The sequence below is a fragment of the Cyprinodon tularosa genome, unplaced genomic scaffold, assembly GCF_016077235.1.
Source record: "Cyprinodon tularosa strain WSP-4 unplaced genomic scaffold, ASM1607723v1 ctg242, whole genome shotgun sequence".
NCBI classification, from domain to species: Eukaryota; Metazoa; Chordata; class Actinopteri; order Cyprinodontiformes; family Cyprinodontidae; genus Cyprinodon; species Cyprinodon tularosa.
In genome coordinates, this window is record NW_024038901.1 from 715,220 (window position 1) to 734,710 (window position 19,491).

General features: G+C 39.1%; 1 protein-coding gene across 8 annotated transcripts in view; it reads left to right on the forward strand.

Moving 5' to 3' along the window:
- The window catches only part of LOC119785179 (partitioning defective 3 homolog B-like), a 293,089-nt gene that overhangs the window by 170,880 nt on the left and 102,718 nt on the right, over positions 1 to 19,491 (forward strand). For all 8 annotated transcript variants that reach the window (XM_038287640.1, XM_038287641.1, XM_038287642.1 and 5 more), the window contains 2 exons: positions 9,601 to 9,711; positions 12,935 to 13,321. In XM_038287640.1, the coding sequence (XP_038143568.1) occupies positions 9,601 to 9,711; positions 12,935 to 13,321 (498 nt within the window). The remainder of the gene's footprint in view (positions 1 to 9,600; positions 9,712 to 12,934; positions 13,322 to 19,491) is intronic.

The window sequence follows — 19,491 nt, forward strand, 5'->3', positions numbered from 1 at the left end:
GGTGACCTGTTTAGGGTGGATCCCGCCTTTCCCCCATGGATAGATACCAATCCCTGTGACCCTGATGAAGCAGTGTATAGAAAATGAGGTATAGAAAACTAGGTATAGCAGGTATAGAAAATGAATGGATAGTTTACAAGTCTAGATAAATTTGAAAAAATCTTGAGGTATTATTAAAATACAGTATTGGATCATAATTCTCAAAAAGTTCCTTCCTTTGTATTGTAAAGGGTGTTTACAATTAATGTGAAAAATCTTTGCAACAATTAATCTTATGCTTTTTTGTCTTATTTACAGTTGTGCTTGAAAGATTTCATACCTTCCCTTTAAAGGAAACTGATAAATTCACAGTAGTTGTTCAAATAACACAAAACAGAAACAATTAATAATCGATAAACGTTTACAAAATTATAATTTAGTAAGTATGTATGTATATACCGTAAATTACGGACTATAAAGCGCACCTGATTACAAGCCGCACGCTCTAATTTTAGAAAAAATATATCAATTTTGTACTTTTATAAGCCGCACCGGATTTTAAGCCGCAGGTTTCCCACGTTGTATGAGATATTTACAAATAAAGATATTACACGTGAGCATTTTTTAACGTTTGATTTAATCCATATGATAAAAAAAAACAAATACGGTACATATTATGAACGCTTTTTTTTTTTTTTCAAACTACCTGTAACACATTTTAAAACACATGTGTCGGTAACACGCAAATAACGCTGCATGTGCCGGGACTTTTAAATGAACAACGCATTGAACAGAACATTGCAGCCGACCAGGAAAAGTCCTTAATCATTTTCTTCTTCCTCCTGCGCACTAAAACCCTCAAAGTCCTCTTCCTCGGTGTCTGAGTGGAACAGCTTCAGGATGCTGGCGCTGACTTCAGTCTCATCCTTGTCACTCTCACTCGAGCACTCGCGGTCCTCTTCATCCCGCAGCAGCCCAGCCTTCCGAAACCCGCCGGTGATGCTGGATGTTTTTACACAGCTCCACGCATTGAGAACCCACTGGCAGACATCAGTGAAAGATGCCCTTCGCATGCGGCCAGTTTTGGTGAAGGATTTCTCGCCACTGGTCATCCACGTCTCCCACTCACTGCGCAGTGCCACTTTAAATGCACGGTTCACACTGATGTCCAGTGGTTGCAAATACTTGGTGGTGCCCCCAGGAATCACAGCTGCAATTGAGTTTGTCCTCTTGATGGCCGCTTTTACAGAATCTGTAATATGGGCCCTCATGCTGTCCATTGAGAGCAGTGCTTTTTTTTTATGAAAAAATCCCCCCGGACGCTTGCCATAGCACCCCGTAAGCCATTCCTTCATTAGGCTTTCTTCCATCCAGCCTTTCTTATTAACTTTCACCACGATTTCTTTTGGGATTTTTTCCTTTGGCATTGTCAGCCGCTTAAAAATGACCATGGGTGGAAGCTTTAGTCCGGATGCTGTGCAGCTCAGAACACAGGTGAAGTGCGTCCTCTCGTGACCCGTGGTTTTTACTGAGATGGACGAGTCACCTTTTTTATTAACAGTCCGCATGAGAGGCATGTCATAAGTCAAAGGTACTTCATCCATGTTTATAATTTCATCTGGCCCGATGGAATGCTCCGCTATCTTTGTTTGGGTGAAAGTACGGAAGAGAGTGAGTTTTTCCTCATAGTCGGGAGGGAGCTGCTGACACAACGTCGTGCGCGCCCGGACCACCAGGCCTTTTCGTTTCATAAATCTGAAACACCACGATGGCCCACCTCTGAAATCTTGAATTTTCATGTCGGTGGCTATTTCTTTAGCCTTCAGCCTGATCTGCACGGTGGATACACCGCAGCATCCCGCTCGCTGTGTGTTCACCCAGTCTTCAAGACAGTTTTCAAGCTCCGGCCACCTGCTGTGATTACCTCTGAAAGCTTTCGTGGTCTTTTTGCACCGAGTCAGTTCCTCACGCTGTTGTCTCCACCGTCTCACCATCGACTCATTTATCCCAAAATGACGTGCAGCAGCTCGATTTCCGTTTTCAATCGCCAGATTTATTGCCTTTAATTTAAAAGCGGCATTGTATGCTTTTCTTCGAGTATCCATTTTGAGGGTCAGTAGGAATGACTGATTTACAAGACTGCAAATAACAGTGAAAGTGAGAATTATGTATCGCACAATTTCATTTGACCTCTCTGAATATCCATCAATTTTATTGGTCTGTTTTTCGCGCCATGAAAAAAAAAAAATTTATTAGCCGCACTGTATTATAGGCCGCAGTGTTCAAACAGCGGGAAAAAAGTCGCGGCTTATAGTCCGGAATTTACGGTATGTATATTTCTATTTTTATCATTTTTATTTATAATTTTTTCAGTATATTTTACTGGCATTTCTTTCCTGTCTTTAATGGAAGTGTATGATATAAACTGTATAGGCTGATATCACAGAAGTTTACAGTTCTTTTTCATCTGCTTTAAAATCACTGGAGCTGTTACATTCGGCTTTTGACGGTTCAGTCCAATTTAATTCGACTTAAGTTAATGTTTAAAGTAGATGGATAAAAGGTAATTCTTCAAAGTTCACACAGACTTAAAAACACACCACCAGTTGATAGAAACGTAAAAATTTGATGAACCTACCACAGGAGTAGAGGGTAGAGGACTCAAAAAACTACTTAAGGGTAAAAGAGTATGTTTACAATTTTAAGTGATGTCTGTTTGAGCATAACTATCATTTCTGAAAATCATATGATCACAGAAAAAAAGTATAAAGCTGTCTGTAGGTTGCTACATAAAGGTAGAGTGGAGGATTTTTCGCCAATTTTCAAAAAAAGACCTACCCTCTCCACTTTAAAAAAAGGACATCCCTGTACCCGCTCCTGAGAGGGAACGACTGTTAAATACGTGCACAAGCCCATTTCTCCATGTGCACGCTCTGTTTAAAAGTTACTGTTTGTATCGCTCATACAAGCTTACTGGTCAGACTTACCACCAGTAAGTGAAAATGGGGGAGAGCACATAGGACAGCCTTACATAAACTATCACTATCTATCACTAACTATCACTAGAATGATTGACAATTAGAAGGACCACTTATTTTGATGATCCACCCGGAAAAAGAACATTCTCTACTATACCTTAAAAACAATTAATAAAGGAAAAATAGTACTTATAGTAGGTAAAGTATTGATGTCAGAGTATAATACTTCTATATCTACAGGATCAACAGGTAAACAGAGATAAATAGTTTAGCTAGAAACTATACTGAAGTAAGAATAGCATTACTTCTTAATATTAATAATAATACATGTTGTGCATTAGAACTACTCCTGGAAGTACAGTTATTTAAAAGGTAAGTTGAGTAGATTACTCGTAGCTACCTGTAGCTTTTATTTCCAAAATATTTTCATCCTTTCTTTGCATCCATCTGTATCATATTAAAGAAAGGCCACTGTAGAAATATCTGCTTTGAATTCATGTGTTTATATTTCGGAAACTGGTCAAAGAGTGAAGAGAGATCTCTAAAAATAATTTCTTTCTTCAAAATATGTAGACATTCATAGGAAGGCATCTGCTTTCTTCTGGCCAACCTTTGCCTGTTGTTGGCTAATAATGACAGAGCACACGTCTTGAACAGAGGAAGCACTCTGCCAATCAAACATGGTGACAGGAAGTCATTGGGATGTCACCGGCTGATGTCGCGCCTGCCAATCATCTGCATTTGTGTGTATGGCTGTGTGCATGTGTACTCTGCATCGCAACTCGCCTGTCAGTCACCCATTCCCTCGGGATCCATTTGCCAATGGAGGAGATGCGGGGCGTTTCTATGGAACAGCAGAATGAAGGAGGGAGAGAAGGGCACAAGAATAAAAAGAATGGTTGAAGTGAGAGTCACAGATGTTCACATTATTTTTCTTGTTAGTGAGTTTTCTTTCCATTGATGAGTCAGAAAAGCACGTCTGTTAGTTCTCTGAGTACCACTTTTTTAGTTCTATCTGCATGTGGATGTTTGTTCTTTTGCGCATTGATTGAATAAGGCTTTACTGTTTAAATTATGGCAGTTTGCTGAAGCTTCCTTGGTGTTGGCATAGTTATACCCCAGGCTAGATTCAGATTCATGCTTAAGTCGGGGAAAACACCTACGGCTGCTGAAGTCTGGCCTGGAGGGAAACATGAAAAATACATCATTGAATATTAGGACTTTCTCTCATCCCGATACATTTTACCAAAAAGTGCATAAAAGGCGTTATCTGTGTCATATTTAAGCCTTTAGGACATGTCTGTTAGTGTAGATAGAAGTGTCTCGGCTTTATTCTTTTCTCCCTTCGTTTTATTAATATTAAGCAAGCATAATTAACTAGTGGATGTTGTTTCTTAGTCATCTTTCATTTGAATGCAGCTTAAAGCTTTAAAAAGCTCTGTTATGCGTTTCTCCCTTAATAACAAAGCCTTCCATCCAGATTATGGTTTTATCTTATTAGTATTCATTAGTCACTTCTGTGTTCCCACTAATGACAGGACAAGAGGTAATAAATTCCTTCTAACTGGCTGCTAATCATCTGTTAATCTTACCCTGATATTTCTTGTGAAATGATGTTCTCATGTGTAAATTTGTTCTGGACCACCTTTTTGCATTAGAACTGTCTATTAGTCATTTCCAACAGCTTTTCACTTCTGTATCACCACTTCCCCTCCTTTCTGTCCTTACTTTGAATCTGCCCTTTACACTAAGAGGCACAAAAAAAAGAAAGAAAAACATCCACAGGTGAATTATTCTGTCACTCTTTTTATATACAAGTGTGCAGTGGTTGAGTCTAGCTATTTCTATGTGATTTAACTAATGGTTGTTGTTGGACAAAAGACATTTGAAATGAAAGAATGTTTAAATGGAGCAGCTGTCAGGCCGCTTTAACAGCTTGAAATGATTCAGATAGGCATAGATGATGAGAATTATACCTTTCTGTAGTGAATACTACAGATTATAGAAAGTGCAGAAGGTAAGAAAGACTCAGGAAAGTTTTTTTTTCTTCCAGGACAATGAAAATCTTTACGTACTGAAAAAATCAGCCACACAAAAACGCTGCTCTAACACTTTATGTGCATTTATTCACAAAAATTCAGTGAATGGTTATCACAAGAAGATAGTCATGGTCAGCAACCATAATCAGATTAGATGCAGTATATGAATGATGATTGATCCATACATGCCAAGAAAGCACTCTGTACATCAGCTAACCACCTCCACCACTATCCCAAATTGTTGACATTAGACAGGAAAGGCTTGTGGATTAATTCTTTTAGTGGCAAATTCTGGCTGTAGCATCTGCCGCCCTCAGCAGAAACTGACCATTTATTAGACCAGTTTAGATATTACTGCAGCAAAGAGTCTGTAGCTTATGTGGTAGTTGAACAGGTTTTAGTATTTCCCATTTTCTGTCATCAGCCATACTACTGAGTTACCATAATTTATGGCTTTCAGTTCCACTCAGTTTAATTCATTACATTTTTGTGACACAGATTCCCTTTACCCATCAACTCCAACCATTTTACATCTATGCATGCCCATCCCCCCCAACACCATTTAACTCCAACATTGTCTAATCATTTCTAACCCCCTCCCAATAAAATAGTGTATTGGTCATGTAAATCCTGGGGCAGTAGGACCCTGTTCACAATGGGAAACCCCCTGTCGTTGACCTGAAAGCCGCGCTGCTGGTGGCATCAGGTACCATAGTAAGAAACAGGACTGGGATGGATGGATGGATGGATGGATGGATGGATGGATGGATGGAGGGAGGGAGGGAGGGAGGGAGGGAGGGAGGGAGGGAGGGAGGGAGGGAGGGAGGGAGGGAGGGAGGGAGGGAGGGAGGGAGGGAGGGAGGGAGGGAGGAAGTGTAATTCCCCATATACACTACCCTTTTAAAACAGTGTCAAGAATGGTCCGAACACAGTAACCAAGAAACTGTTGAGTGTAAATGGAATGCAACTGAACTGGAGTGTGCCAGACGCAACCGAACCGCTCTGAATCTAGTACTAGTTCAACAGTAGGGTTCGGCATGGTACAGTTGTGGCTCGGTTCTCTGATAACAAAGAGCGCATGACCAGACCGTTTCATCTCCTATTTACAGTCAGCTGACTCATTCTGCAGGTTTTTTCCGCCATGTCCGGCTTTGCAATTGCCAGATCTTCACCTGTTCACAACAGGAACTTCTTCTCAGGCTATTAACAATAAATTACATCAAAAGAACGTGGTGCGACCTGGGATGATGCTGAGACCGAGGCTCTCATTGAAATTTGGGTGTAGGACACTATCCAGGCAGATAAGTACCTGAATGTTTTGGCCGCCGCCATTTTTGTTTGTGCAATTCCTGCCTTGAGAGATGTGTCACTACCCGATAAGTCCTGGAAGCGCGATCCATCCTGCTGAATGCCCCATCAGCTCATTTGCGCATGTGCATCCAGATATACATCCGGGTCACCCTCGATTTTATTTTCTTAAAAAGACCTGCATTTATTAGAATTCTTTAGTGAGGTAAAGATAGAAATACGTCATTTTAGTACCATGGTTACATTTTATTTACTGACACCCGGATGTATATCTATTCGCGCATGTACTGGACTGATTGTATGTCCGGGACAGATTATGTAGTGAGAAGCTGCAGTGGGAGGTGAGGAAGCGTGTTAGTGTGATGTTTAAATGGTCTTAAGAACCAAGCTCAGCATTGGTTCTTGAGGACCGCTGTACTGCAGGTTTTAGAGGTTTCTCTACTTTAGCACAGCTTATTCTGATTATTTCAGTCCAGAAAAGCCTGTTAATCAGCTATCAATAAAAGCCACCTTTGCTGGAGTAGGGAAACCTTAAATGCATTTTATCTGAGGCTAAACCAGCCAAAATATAGGATACTAAACCCTCCCCTGCTCAAATGGAATCTACTTTAGACCATAATCAAATCAATCCAATATATTACTATATGATCCTGTCATATAATCAGATTTAAATTGAAATTATTATATAATTGAATACATTTACATTAAATGTATAATACATGTTGTTAAGCAGTCCTCCAAAGAGGCCCAGCAGTGGGTTGTTGTTTCTGCTGCAATCGTTTAAACTAAGCAAACAGTGGACAGAAAGAAACTAACTGCAGAACCAGGCTTAGTAAGAGTACCATCTGCTGCAGCCAACCGTGGGTTAATAGAACAGCATTTATCCTGAATTGATTAATTTGTTGGTGAATCCCCAGGGCTTAATTGGATGTCAACCTTCCCTTTGTCCTTATGACTGGAAAGGCAAACAAGAGTTCCTTTCACTGGAGCAAAGAGACAGAGTCCGACTCTTGGAAGATTACCCCAAACCTTAACACCATCACACTATTCATATGACACAATGCCTTAAGGTATGGTACTGATCACATAACAACTGCCAAATCCAGACTCTTCCAGTCAAATGAAAACATTAGACATTGCGTCTCCACTGGTCCTTAGCTCAGGGGCAGCAAACACGCTGCATCAGATGTTTATTGTTGTTGTTTGTGATGTAAAGCTTGGAAAGAGCTGTTTGGACATCAATCAAATTATCTATGCAGTGTCCTTCAGCTAATCTGAAGGCCCTGAGAAGTGTCTGTCCCTCTAGAAAGTTGTTCATCATGTACATGGCCCAGACCCTATCATGTTATTTCCTGCTTTAAAATTTTATGTAAACATATCACTTCTTGGATGCGTACACAGGTAAAATGGCTAAGGGAGTCTTATATAATACAAAGGATTTTCCTGAAAATGTAGCTTTTTTGCTCAATTTTGGATTGAAAGAGTGATATTATGTATCAAGTTTACTGTAGAGGGACCAACTACTTTGAGTAAAATAGTAGTACTGAGAAAACATAACCACTGTACTTGGTGCACTGGTGGCTAAGTATTTTGGTATTTTGCTGGAGTTCACTGCACTCCAAAGAGGCACCAGTTCTTTAAAGGTTTGTGGGGCAGTCAGCTTGCTTAGAGCTGGGTTTTGTATGGATGTGGTTAAGGAAGGGATGGAAACCACTAAAACCAGTTATCCATGTAGCATCGGAAAATAAATTATCTAATCTAAATTATGAGAGATCTGAGTATTTCCTTTTGTTTAAGACAATCAAATAACACGATTACCAAAAGAAATAAGACATTTTATAATGGGCAACCTCATATATAAGATGTGTTTTTGGGTGAGTGCAGGGTACAAACTGCTACAAATTAAGCAGACAAAAGGTCAGAAAAGCCCGACAGCAGATATGGGACTTGTATGGCACAGGAGTCTCCGATTGTATTTCTTTTTTGTAATTCACTGCAAGGTTAAAGGTCAAAGAACAAGCTTCTTACTAACTACACAGGAGAGACAAGTACTCCTTCTCTAACTCATTAACCTTATCCTAGAGGATGCTGTATAATGTGACCAAACTGGTGGGATTTTCAAGTCTCTTTAAAAAATAAAAACAGTGATGTTTTATTTTATGCTGCTACAGCAGCAGGCTCAGTGCTATCAATCCCAAACAATAGTGATGTGTGTAGCTGCTGCAGTAGGAATATTGCATTATTGTTTTTAAACTTTTGCAGAGTAGGCAGGAAAGGATTTACAGTAAGGATAGGTATCAGACCAAGAGAAGGTCAGGGTAAAGCGTGAGAGAGGAAAACTCGATAAAAATGGGAAGGTGTGGTGAAAGTGAGTTAATCTAGAGATGGAAAGAATCCGAAGTCAGAGAAGAGAAACAGTTCTATAAAGAAGGGGAAAATGTGAACAAGGAATGACGGTGAAAGGAGGGATAAGTGCAGGGAGGAGAGATTTGAAAGAAAGGGTAAGCCTCTGTAGGTAGCTGTAATTAAAGTAAGGCCTGTCCCCTGTGTGGCAAATACACACACATGCTGTTAATACACACAGATGATTGGAGCCCTTCATTGCCCATTGAGCCACTCCTCCATGGGTGGTAAATAGGCTTTACCCCCCAGTCCACATTAGGCATTTCAAAGAAACCTATTACCCCAGTCTTCAAAGTGCACTTTTGTTTTTATTAAACCGAAAACAACAAGCCAGCCTCGGTGTAATGTAGCACCGGATTTGCTTTTAAATAAAACATAAGCTGGAGCAGTGATACTTCAAAAATGTCCACAGTATTACATAGCGGTAATGTAGACAGAGGGATAATTCATCAATAAATTCACTTGATAAATAAAACATTAGCAGTGTTATAAGGTCACAGTTGGCGTGTTGGACATATTAACTATTTAGCAGGTTTGACTGGCTCAATTCACCACCGTACACCCGCTGTGTAGCTGCGCTGCAAAGTTTAATATGCTTCTGCTATTTTCAGCTGCATTTAGGGAGAGTATTAACACATGTTTTACATGAGAACTTCTAAATTAGAAAATGGAGAAATCTTAAGAGATCGGAACACCAAGATACAAGTTTATCAGGATCATACGGTCTATAAAGATTTAAGGGTCAGAAAGGTGAAAACTTCCTGATGATGTTATTCATTGTGTTGTCTACTTTTTTAAATATATGTCTCATAAACCTTCAAAAAGAAGTTTCTATTTTATTGTTTTATATGTTTTTTTTCTTCATACTTTTATCTGTGTTTGTTTATGTCCAGGTTTGGGAAGAAAAAGGAGGAGAAGAAGGAGGCAAAGGCGGCTTTGCAGCGACAGAAATCAGACATTCTGAGCGACCTGGAGCTGGAGAGGTTGAAAGAAGACAGAGAGAGGTCAGAAGCTTTCTCTGGAAAAAAGATTTGCAAGCTTGTTGCATAACGCTTTGCTAACAGTCTACTTGCTTTACTTCTGCAGATTTTAAATAGAAATATTCTTCTGTCATAGCTCTTGTTTGTTAAGCCCTTGTAACAACTTGTCGATTTAACCAGCCTGATTTCCCAGAATCTTCTAAAGCACTGGCATATGCTGGACTTTCTATTTATTTTTTTTATTTTGGGCGTATACATAGAGTATTTATAACGAGTCCAACAACTTATGCATAACGCACGGCAGCGTAATTTCCATGAAATGCCACAAGCCAGTGTCCTGAGTGTCTTGATAGGTTATGCATAAGTTACTCACAGGTTTTGGATAAGCTAGACATATGAGTAACTTTCACTTAATGTGGGTCAACAATCAAATAACTTACCTGTAACTTATGGCCCATGTATGAGCATATGCTGGCATACGTTTACCAGCGTGTTTCAGAGTGATTCAGCATGCATCGGCTTATGCATCGTGCTCATAACTTATGCCAGCATTTTTGCTGGTCTAGATCATCAAGGTGTGACAGGGGCTTATGTTTTCTGTAGACACTTGATCAAAGTCTTAAGACCAGATCAAAAATTGCACAAGTTATCATTTTGCAACTTTGGATCTTAAAAAGGTTTTAATTTTGGAATATTGCTCTAAGTGCTTCATGAAGGACATCTGCAGTCTGAGACTGATGCTCATTTTAGTAAACTTGATTCACTGCAACACCCCCATTTTAAAAAAAATAACAACCAAAAAATGAAAAGTAATGTTCTCAGTTGGATACAGATCAGGGTAACGTGCATGATGGTCTAAATTAATCATGTTGACGTGGAAAAAAGCCTTGGTCCGACGGCAGATTTGAATCTTAACCACACAGCAGACATCTGCTGCAACTTCTGCACATACAGGTGCTGGTCATAAAATTAGAATATCATGAAAAAGTAGATTGATTTCAGTAATTCCATTTAAAAAGTGAAACTTGTATATTATATTCATACATTACATACAAACTCATATATTTCAGATGTTTATTTTGTTTAATTTTGATGATTACAAATGACAACAAATGAAAATCTCAAATTCATCATATCAGAAAATTAGAATATTACTGAAGACCAATAAAAACAAAGGATTTATAGAAATGTTGGCCAACTGAAAAGTATGAACATGAAAAGTATGAGCATGTACAGCACTCAGTATTTAGTTGGGCCTCCTTTGGCCTGTATTACTGCAGCAATGCGGCGTGGCATGGAGTCGATCAGTCTGTGGCACTGCTCAGGTGTTATGATAGCCCAGGTTGCTCTAATAGTGGCTTTTAGCTCTTCTGAATTGTTGGGTCTGGTGTATTGCATCTTCTTCTTCACAATACCCCATAGATTTTCTATGGGGTTAAGGTCAGGAGAGTTTGCTGGCCAATTAAGAACAGGGATACCATGGTCCTTCAACCAGGTACTGGTAGCTTTGGCACTGTGTGCAGGTGCCAAGTCCTGTTGGAAAATGAAATCTGCATCTCCAAAAAGTTGGTCAGCTGCAGGAAGCATGAAGTGCTCTAAAACTTCCTGGTATGTGGCTGCGTTGACCCTGGACCTCAGAAAACACAATGGACCAACACCAGCAGATGACATGGCACCCCAAACCATCACTGACTGTGGAAACTTTACACTGGACTTCAAGCAACGTGGATGAAGTGCCTCTCTTCTTTTCCTCCAGACTCTGGGACCTTGATTTCCAAAGGAAATGCAAAATTTACTTTCATCAGAGAACATGACTTTGGACCACTCACCAGCAGTCCAGTCCTGTTTCTCTTTAGACGCTTCTGACGCTGTCTGTGGTTCAAGAGTGGCTTGACACAAGGAATGCGACAGCAGAAACCCATGTCTTTCATACGTCTGTGTGTGGTGGTTCTTGAAGCACTCACTCCAGCTGCAGTCCACTCTTTGTGAATCTCCCCCACATTTTTGAATGGGTTTTGTTTCACAATCCTCTCCAGGGTGCGGTTATCTCTCTTGCTTGTACACTTTTTTCGACCACATCTTTTCCTTCCCTTCGCCTCTCTATTAATGTGCTTGGACACTGAGCTCTGTGAACAGCCAGCCTCTTTAGCGATGACCTTTTGTGTCTTGCCCTCCTTGTGCAAGGTGTCGATGGTCGTCTTTTGGACAACTGTCAAGTCAGCAGTCTTCCCCATGATTGTGTAGCCTATAGAACTAGACTGAAAGACCATTTAAAGGCTTTTGCAGGTGGTTTGAGTTAATTAGCTGATTAGAGTGTGGCACCAGGGGCCATCAATTTTGAACCTTTTCACAATATTCTAATTTTCTGATATGATGAATTTGAGATTTTCATTTGTTGTCATTTGTAATCATCAAAATTAAACAAAATAAACATCTGAAATATATGAGTTTGTATGTAATGTATGAATATAATATACAAGTTTCACTTTTTAAATGGAATTACTGAAATCAATCTACTTTTTCATGATATTCTAATTTTATGACCAGCACCTGTAACTAGCTGCTGTTTGATGCCCCTCACAATGCTTAAATGTTCATTTCTGAACAAATGTTCAGAAATATTAAGAACCCCAGATCATGATGGCACCTCCGCCACTACACCGTATTAAACAGCTAACAACTAAGGTGGCATCTCTCTGTCATGCCATTAACAATGGAGGCCATCAGGACCATCAAGGTTACTTTTATTTTTCGCCAGCTTTGATGATCCCATGTTGGTGCTTTGTTGCAAAGGAACAACTTTTTGGCGCTTTGAAAATGATTCTTGTTTTTTAAGCTTTTCTTATGGTTATTGGGGTGCAGTCAGCCTTAATTTTGGACCAAGATCGTCCCGTTTCTCGATGGACCGCCTTTCGGATTATTTGGCTCACCGCAGGTGAGATCTTTCTTGGTCTAAGGCTTAAATATTTTATTCCATGACCCTGAGGATCTTTTGAAATGCTAAAATAACTTTCAATTTCTAAATTGCTTACTCAAAGCTTTTGGTCTCCTGTTTTTTTTGTTATTTTTAAGGTCTATGTAGAAACTTTTTTTTAAGATCCAACAGTGCAAAATGCAAATTAAAAGTTTTTTTTTTTTTTATCTGGTTAACATTTCTATCATGACTATAGTTTGCATTTTTTCCCCCTGCAGCTTAATAACAAGGAGTTATTGTTTTTTGTTTATTGGTCCTTTGTTTCTCTTTAAGGATTGAAGCAGGGCATCCTGAGCTGCGTGAACAATTGTCTAGAGAGCAGCCGGGTGGCGGAGGCACAGGATATCCACATTTCGAGGATGATGATGCAGACCCAAACTATGCCAGAATACAGTCCTTCAGGGACAGAGAGATGGGTTCAGGGCCACCGCCGCTGCCTCAGTCGCCCGTCTACAGTGCAGTTCAGCACGCTCACGCACGCACACCTTCACCACAGGGCCCCCCCAGCTTCCCAGCACATGGGAAGCATGCTAATGAAGCTGGAGTTCTCCCAGACGATGACCCCCTTGATAGGCTGTATGCCAAAGTTAACAAACCGAGAGGTTCTGGAGCTGCGTCACCGCTCAGCCCTTCGCCAGCTCCCCCACATGTAGGGGACAGGTAGGAAGCTTTTTATTTTGGATCAAAAGGTGGTTTTTAAAGCTGTTTTTTTTTTTTTCAATTTCCTAAACACATAACCTGCAATAATAATCACACAAAACAACAAAACAAAGAAATAGATTACTGAATAAAAGACAATATATGAAATATTTAAAAATAAAACAATAAATAATAAAAGACCATCAAGACATTTTAATATCAGACTGTTGGCATGATCACCGGCATTTAAAAAAATACAAAACTGGAGCAAAGTCATAAAGTTAATTTACTATTGTAGTGATTCACCATAAAAAATAACCAAATATTACATAGTTTTTTTAACATAGTTTCACTGATATAATTGCCAATAATTTCTGAATCGGTAATGAATATCCGGATCTACTGACCTAGATTAGCTGTAGTGAATAGAAACGTCGTGTAAAGTATAGTCAAAAAGGTGAGAATGCAGACCATTTTGACGGACAGCTCCAGCCTCCATTTAGCCTTTAATCTGTTTCTGTCTCCATGTAAAATCGCACAGATTTCAAGGCCTACTGTAGATTTTTCTGAGATCCATATTAAAATAAAAGGAAATTAAAGTTTTGCGCACCAGCTCATCTGTTTTATATTTCAAAATAGGGGTACATGTATTTAAAGAAGTTTAGACAGGTAATGAAAGTTTACATAGAATAATCTCCATTTAGGTTGCAAGCACAGAAAGAGTGTTTTCTGTAATTTAGAAAATCTAAATCTTTAACTTTAACTCTGGCTTTTACACTCTGGTCCCAAAATCCCTGCTCTCCCTACATGTAATTTGGATTATGTAAATGTACTCAGCTTGCTTTGGCCTGCATGCTGACATTTGTAGCTAAATATGCTAATCCCAGACAGCTTGACATTCTTTCTTAAGAAACTACTTCCTTTTATTTATATGACATAATAAGTCTGATATTGAGCTCAGTGGGTTGTTTTGGCTTCAGAGAAGTTGCACAGTAACATGGTGCCACTTTGTTCCTTAGCTCCTCTCTTGGTTCAATATATTCAGTGTTTGTTTTCAAAGATTCACTCATTTCCGTACAGACGTAACAAAAGTCGGACGATGTCTTGATTTTGGAGTCATTTAACCATGACCGACTGTCTTAACAGAAAGTGCCATTCATTTATCAGCACTTCCTGAAACCTGATGATGCAGAGTAAAGGAAGTGCAGGTATTGGCTGACAGTAATCGATGTGGCTGGAAAAAGAAGGTGGTGTGTCAGCAGTGGTGTCTGCATGTGTGCATTAAGGGAGGTCAGAGCCACTGGAGGCATGTGGGATACAGAGATAAACAGGATTGCCATGGACTCCCTTCCATCGGTATATTAGCAAAGCAGGGAGGTATTGCTGTTTGCACTAAAATGAACACCTGCTTGCTACAGATCGTGTGTGAACATATCTTGGGGAATCAAAAGATAAGTTGTTAGAAGTCAGCATATTTTGTTGGTTTCTGTTAGTGGGATTTTCTTTTCATAATTCTCAAACATTTTGATGTCAAACTGGATAATTGGTTCCCAAATGCAAACATTGTGTTTGGGAACCAGTTAACCGATTAACTGCCAGTAAAATAGCAAAAACTGCTGCAATCAATTTCCTTTGAAGTTGAAACTCGGATCTGGGAATGAAGTCGCCCCAAAGTAGCGGTAAGCTTGTCCTTCCTGTAGATGCAAATCAGAATAGCGGTTTATTTGGCTAAGTGGTGCACTTTGGGAAAAGGTTTATTACTGTTAACAGTACAAGCAAATTTTGTATCTATCTTCACTTTAGGCATTCAAGCTCTGAATGAACATGCTTTAAAAGAAAATGTACAGACCTGTCTTAGCACTGGTTTAAAAAGAAGAAAGTCAATATATAAAACGTTTCTTGTACGACAACAGTGGTATTTTTATATTTATTGCATTTTCGGAAGGTGTTGCTTTCAGCTCCCATGAAACGGTTTATTGGATATTTTAAGTGACATGGAGTAAAATGTCTGTCTTAACTAAATCTACTGTAAAACCACAACTTCAGGGTCTTTAAAATGCTCACAAAATAGTTACTAACAAATTACAAGCTGTTTGTCAAATGACTGAACACTTCTCTTCAACTTTATATTGCTTTGTATACAGCTGTGGAGGCGGCGTCGTTGATTTCAGCTTTCAGTTCCTAGTTAATCGTTTTTGCTACGGGCTGATATACCATGATATTATATTGGCATTCGACCCAAATGCAGGCAGATTGGATACAATAGCAACTGCCAAGTGAGGCAGATGTTACAAATACTTAAACCAAGAAACCTAGATCGTATGTATAGATCTGAATGGAAGTGATAAAGGATTGAATATGGCAAGACATGATAAGAACGATAGGGAACACAGAAAAAATCGTCAGAATTATAAACAGTGTAAAGCTGCTTATAAATGGTCAGTTAACCTGGATAAACAATTAAATTAATGTCTGTTTAATATTCCTGTTATCATAGCCACTTATTTAAATATGTTAGATTGTCTGTGTATTCTGCTTTATATCAGATATCCTACACAGCCATGACTAGTAAGTTCTGGATCTTGAAAGATCCAGAGGGGGGTGCTGGCAGGGGGAACAATTTACTGAGGCCATGCGTGCCACAGAATGCCGCCGTTGGCACGTTTTTATGCCAAGGGCCCACGTGATGCGTTTCCCTATAGTACTGCATTTATATATAATATACACTCACCGGCCACTTTATTAGGTACACCTGTCCAACTGCTCGTTAACACTTAATTTCTAAGCAGCCAATCACATGGCGGCAACTCAGTGCATTTAGGCATGTAGACATGGTCAAGACAATCTCCTGCAGTTCAAACCAAGCATCAGTATGGGGAAGAAAGGTGATTTGAGTGACTTTGAACGTGGCATGATTGTTGGTGCCAGAAGGGCTGGTCTGAGTATTTCAGAAATTGCTGATCTACTGGGATTTTCACGCACAACCATCTCTAGGGTTTACAGAGAATGGTCCGAAAAAGAAAAAACATCCAGTGAGCGGCAGTTCTGTGGGCGGAAATGCCTTGTTGATGCCAGAGGTCAGAGGAGAATGGCCAGACTGGTTCGAGCTGATAGAAGGGCAACAGTGACTCAAATAACCACCCGTTACAACCAAGGTGGGCAGAAGAGCATCTCTGAACGCACAGTACGTCTAACTTTGAGGCAGATGGGCTACAGCAGCAGAAGACCACACCGGGTGCCACTCCTTTCAGCTAAGAACAGGAAACTGAGGCTACAATTTGCAGCAGACAAATCTGCAACTGTGTGATGCCATCATGTCAATATGGACCAAACTCCCTGAGGAATGCTTCCAGCATCTTGTTGAATCTATGCCACGAAGAATTGAGGCAGTTCTGAAGGCAAAAGGGGGTCCAACCTGTTACTAGCATGGGGTAACTAATAAAGTGGCCGGTGAGTGTATATGTATTGCACAGGAATGTTCCTTCAGCCTTCAAGTCTTCTCTTGCTGACATCCTCTGTAATTGTAGATACATCAAGTATCCATCAATTGCATTCAGAGACCAGCCAACCATATTTTGAATTCTGGGCATATGAAGAGAGGGCTAAGAAAGACAAGACACGACAAAGCAGGGACAGAGCAGGGAGTTGCAGAGCAGCAGGAAAATGCGACTGCCTCCTTCAAGAGTCAGAACAGAAATCCATCCATCCATCCATCCATCCATCCATCCATCCATCCATCCATCCATCCATCCATCCATCCATCCATCCATCCATTCATTCATTCTCTGGTTTATAGACATTTTAAATAGAGCTTTATGGTATAATGTAAACATGAAATATGTGATAAATTTAAGGAATGTTCCAAATGAATGTTTCATTGCAAAAAACAAAAAAACTATCAAGGTTCATATCTTCCTGCATTTGGATCAAAAAAATGGATCAGATTTTATTAGGGAACAGCAGAGACTTTAAAAAATATATATTTTTCCCCCCTCAAGCATGCCTTAAAAATCTGACTCATACTACAGCTGGGGTTTCAAAGTTAACATCTCTTAAAACTCCTCTATGCTCCAAACCATTTACAGACAAGCATTGAGAAATTGTATTTTTGGCAGGGAGGGCAGGCATGATAAGCAATTATCTTTTATGCATTATAGGCACTTTTTTTCAATATTAACATCATGCACATCGATATAAAGATGATGGTACTTTTCTATTGCACTACGGAGGACATATAAGGATATACCTGCTATAAATCTGTAGGTAATGTATCTACCTTTACTTAAAAAGGGGCTAAAAGTACTCAGGTGGGAGAACTTATACTGGTATAATATTTTGTGTTATTCTCAATTGGCATTCTATTTGGACTACAGAGCATTGATAGATCCACACAAAGAAAATACAATACTTAAAGTTCATACAGGGTTTATGTACCCATGCATCCATTATGCATTCCCTCCTAATCCAACTTTCTATTTTTTCCTCTTCATATTTTATCCCTTGTGTCCACAGTTTTTCTATTTTATTTATTTATTTTTTGATTGTTTTAGATGGTTTACAATTCCAATCACCCATTATATGAACTCATTTTTTAAATAATCATATTAAAAATTTGACAACTTCTGGTAAGGTGCAAATTAATTAAAGTGTTTTATTTCCACTGGTTGAAAACAAAGGTTAATGTTTTGTTTTTTATCATATTAACGTTCATAAAGAGACAGTCTGCTTTTAGATTTGACCGTTGAAGGCATAAGTAAACCCAATTTCAGCCTAGATCTAACCCTGGTTTTAAAACACATCATAAGAGAAACATAGACAGATTAAAACATCTTCTTACATGGAAATGAGTTTTCATCAGGAGTAAATGTACAAACACTTATCCAGTCTATTTTCTGAAGTGACCTGCTAAGCCTTGGATGAGAGCAGCCCTCAATTTTCCTGAGCAACCTCCTCACCACCACCCCACCCCGTCGCCCAACCACCACCAGCCAACCCGTCCAAGTACCCCTCACAGGTTACCATAACAACCACGACCTCTGGCACTCCACCAATTAGAAAACAATCAGCCTTGAGAGACCAAGTGAAGTGAGCTTGGCAGAGCAGGATGGAGGGCCACTGTAGCACATGTGTAAAAGCAGCGAACAAGAAACAAAGAGAAACCCCGACATAAAAGCAGAAGCTCATATTGGGGATTTGTTAAGCATTTAATTCGAAAAAATGAGTTTGTCCTTTAAAAATTACGCATTAAAGTATTATTTCCTTTTAGAATTTACAGTAACTACACATATTGGATGCGTTGGCCTTACTGACAGCTTATCATGTAGTCATAATTCAGAATTGGTTATTTAACATGTATCATAAATCTACTGATTCATCATGTTATCCCTGCTCTAAACTAAAGCTGATGGATACTGTACCTATAAGCAGTTAGATGGCAAATTCACATTTCTGTAAGTTTATACACCACTTTATACACCAGCTTGTACACCACTTTATGTATATTTTATTTAAAATTTTCTTAGGTTATGTATTTTATATTAAACAGTAATAAATAAATCATAAAATGTCTAATTTAGTTGCATTGGTATTGATAAGAGTAGTATCCTTCTTTCAGCAACAAGTGGGAGAAGGTCAGAGCTGCCCAGTCTCAAACAGAACATTTGTCATCTTCACTTTCTCTGCGATCTGATAGAGGCTCTTTATACTGTAGGGAGGATAATGAATAGATAATAAATCTATTCAAGTTCAAAGTTTCAACTTTTTAATCCTTGGTACAATTTTAAAGCAGTAACCGTGCCAACAGAATTAGTAGATTATAGAAAATTACTGAACCAAAAGGTATCAAAGCATGTACAAAATGCCACCAATGTGGATACACATTGATTCATAACTGGTTCTTTCATACTTTAAAAGTTTTTGTAAAATCACTAAAAGTACAAATGTGTTTTAGGTGTTTCGTACGGAAGAGGATTAGAGCCACTAAAAAAAAAAAACAGTTAACTGATTTTTAAATTTTATTTCAGTTTAGTATGGGAAAAAAGTCAGAATTCTTTAATCTCAGAATTCTGACTTTTTCTCAGAATTCTGACTTTAATCTTAGAATTCTGACTTTTTTTTCTCAATATTCTGAATTTAATCTCAAAATTTTGAATTTAATCTCAGAATTCTGACTTTTTTTATTGTCAGAATTC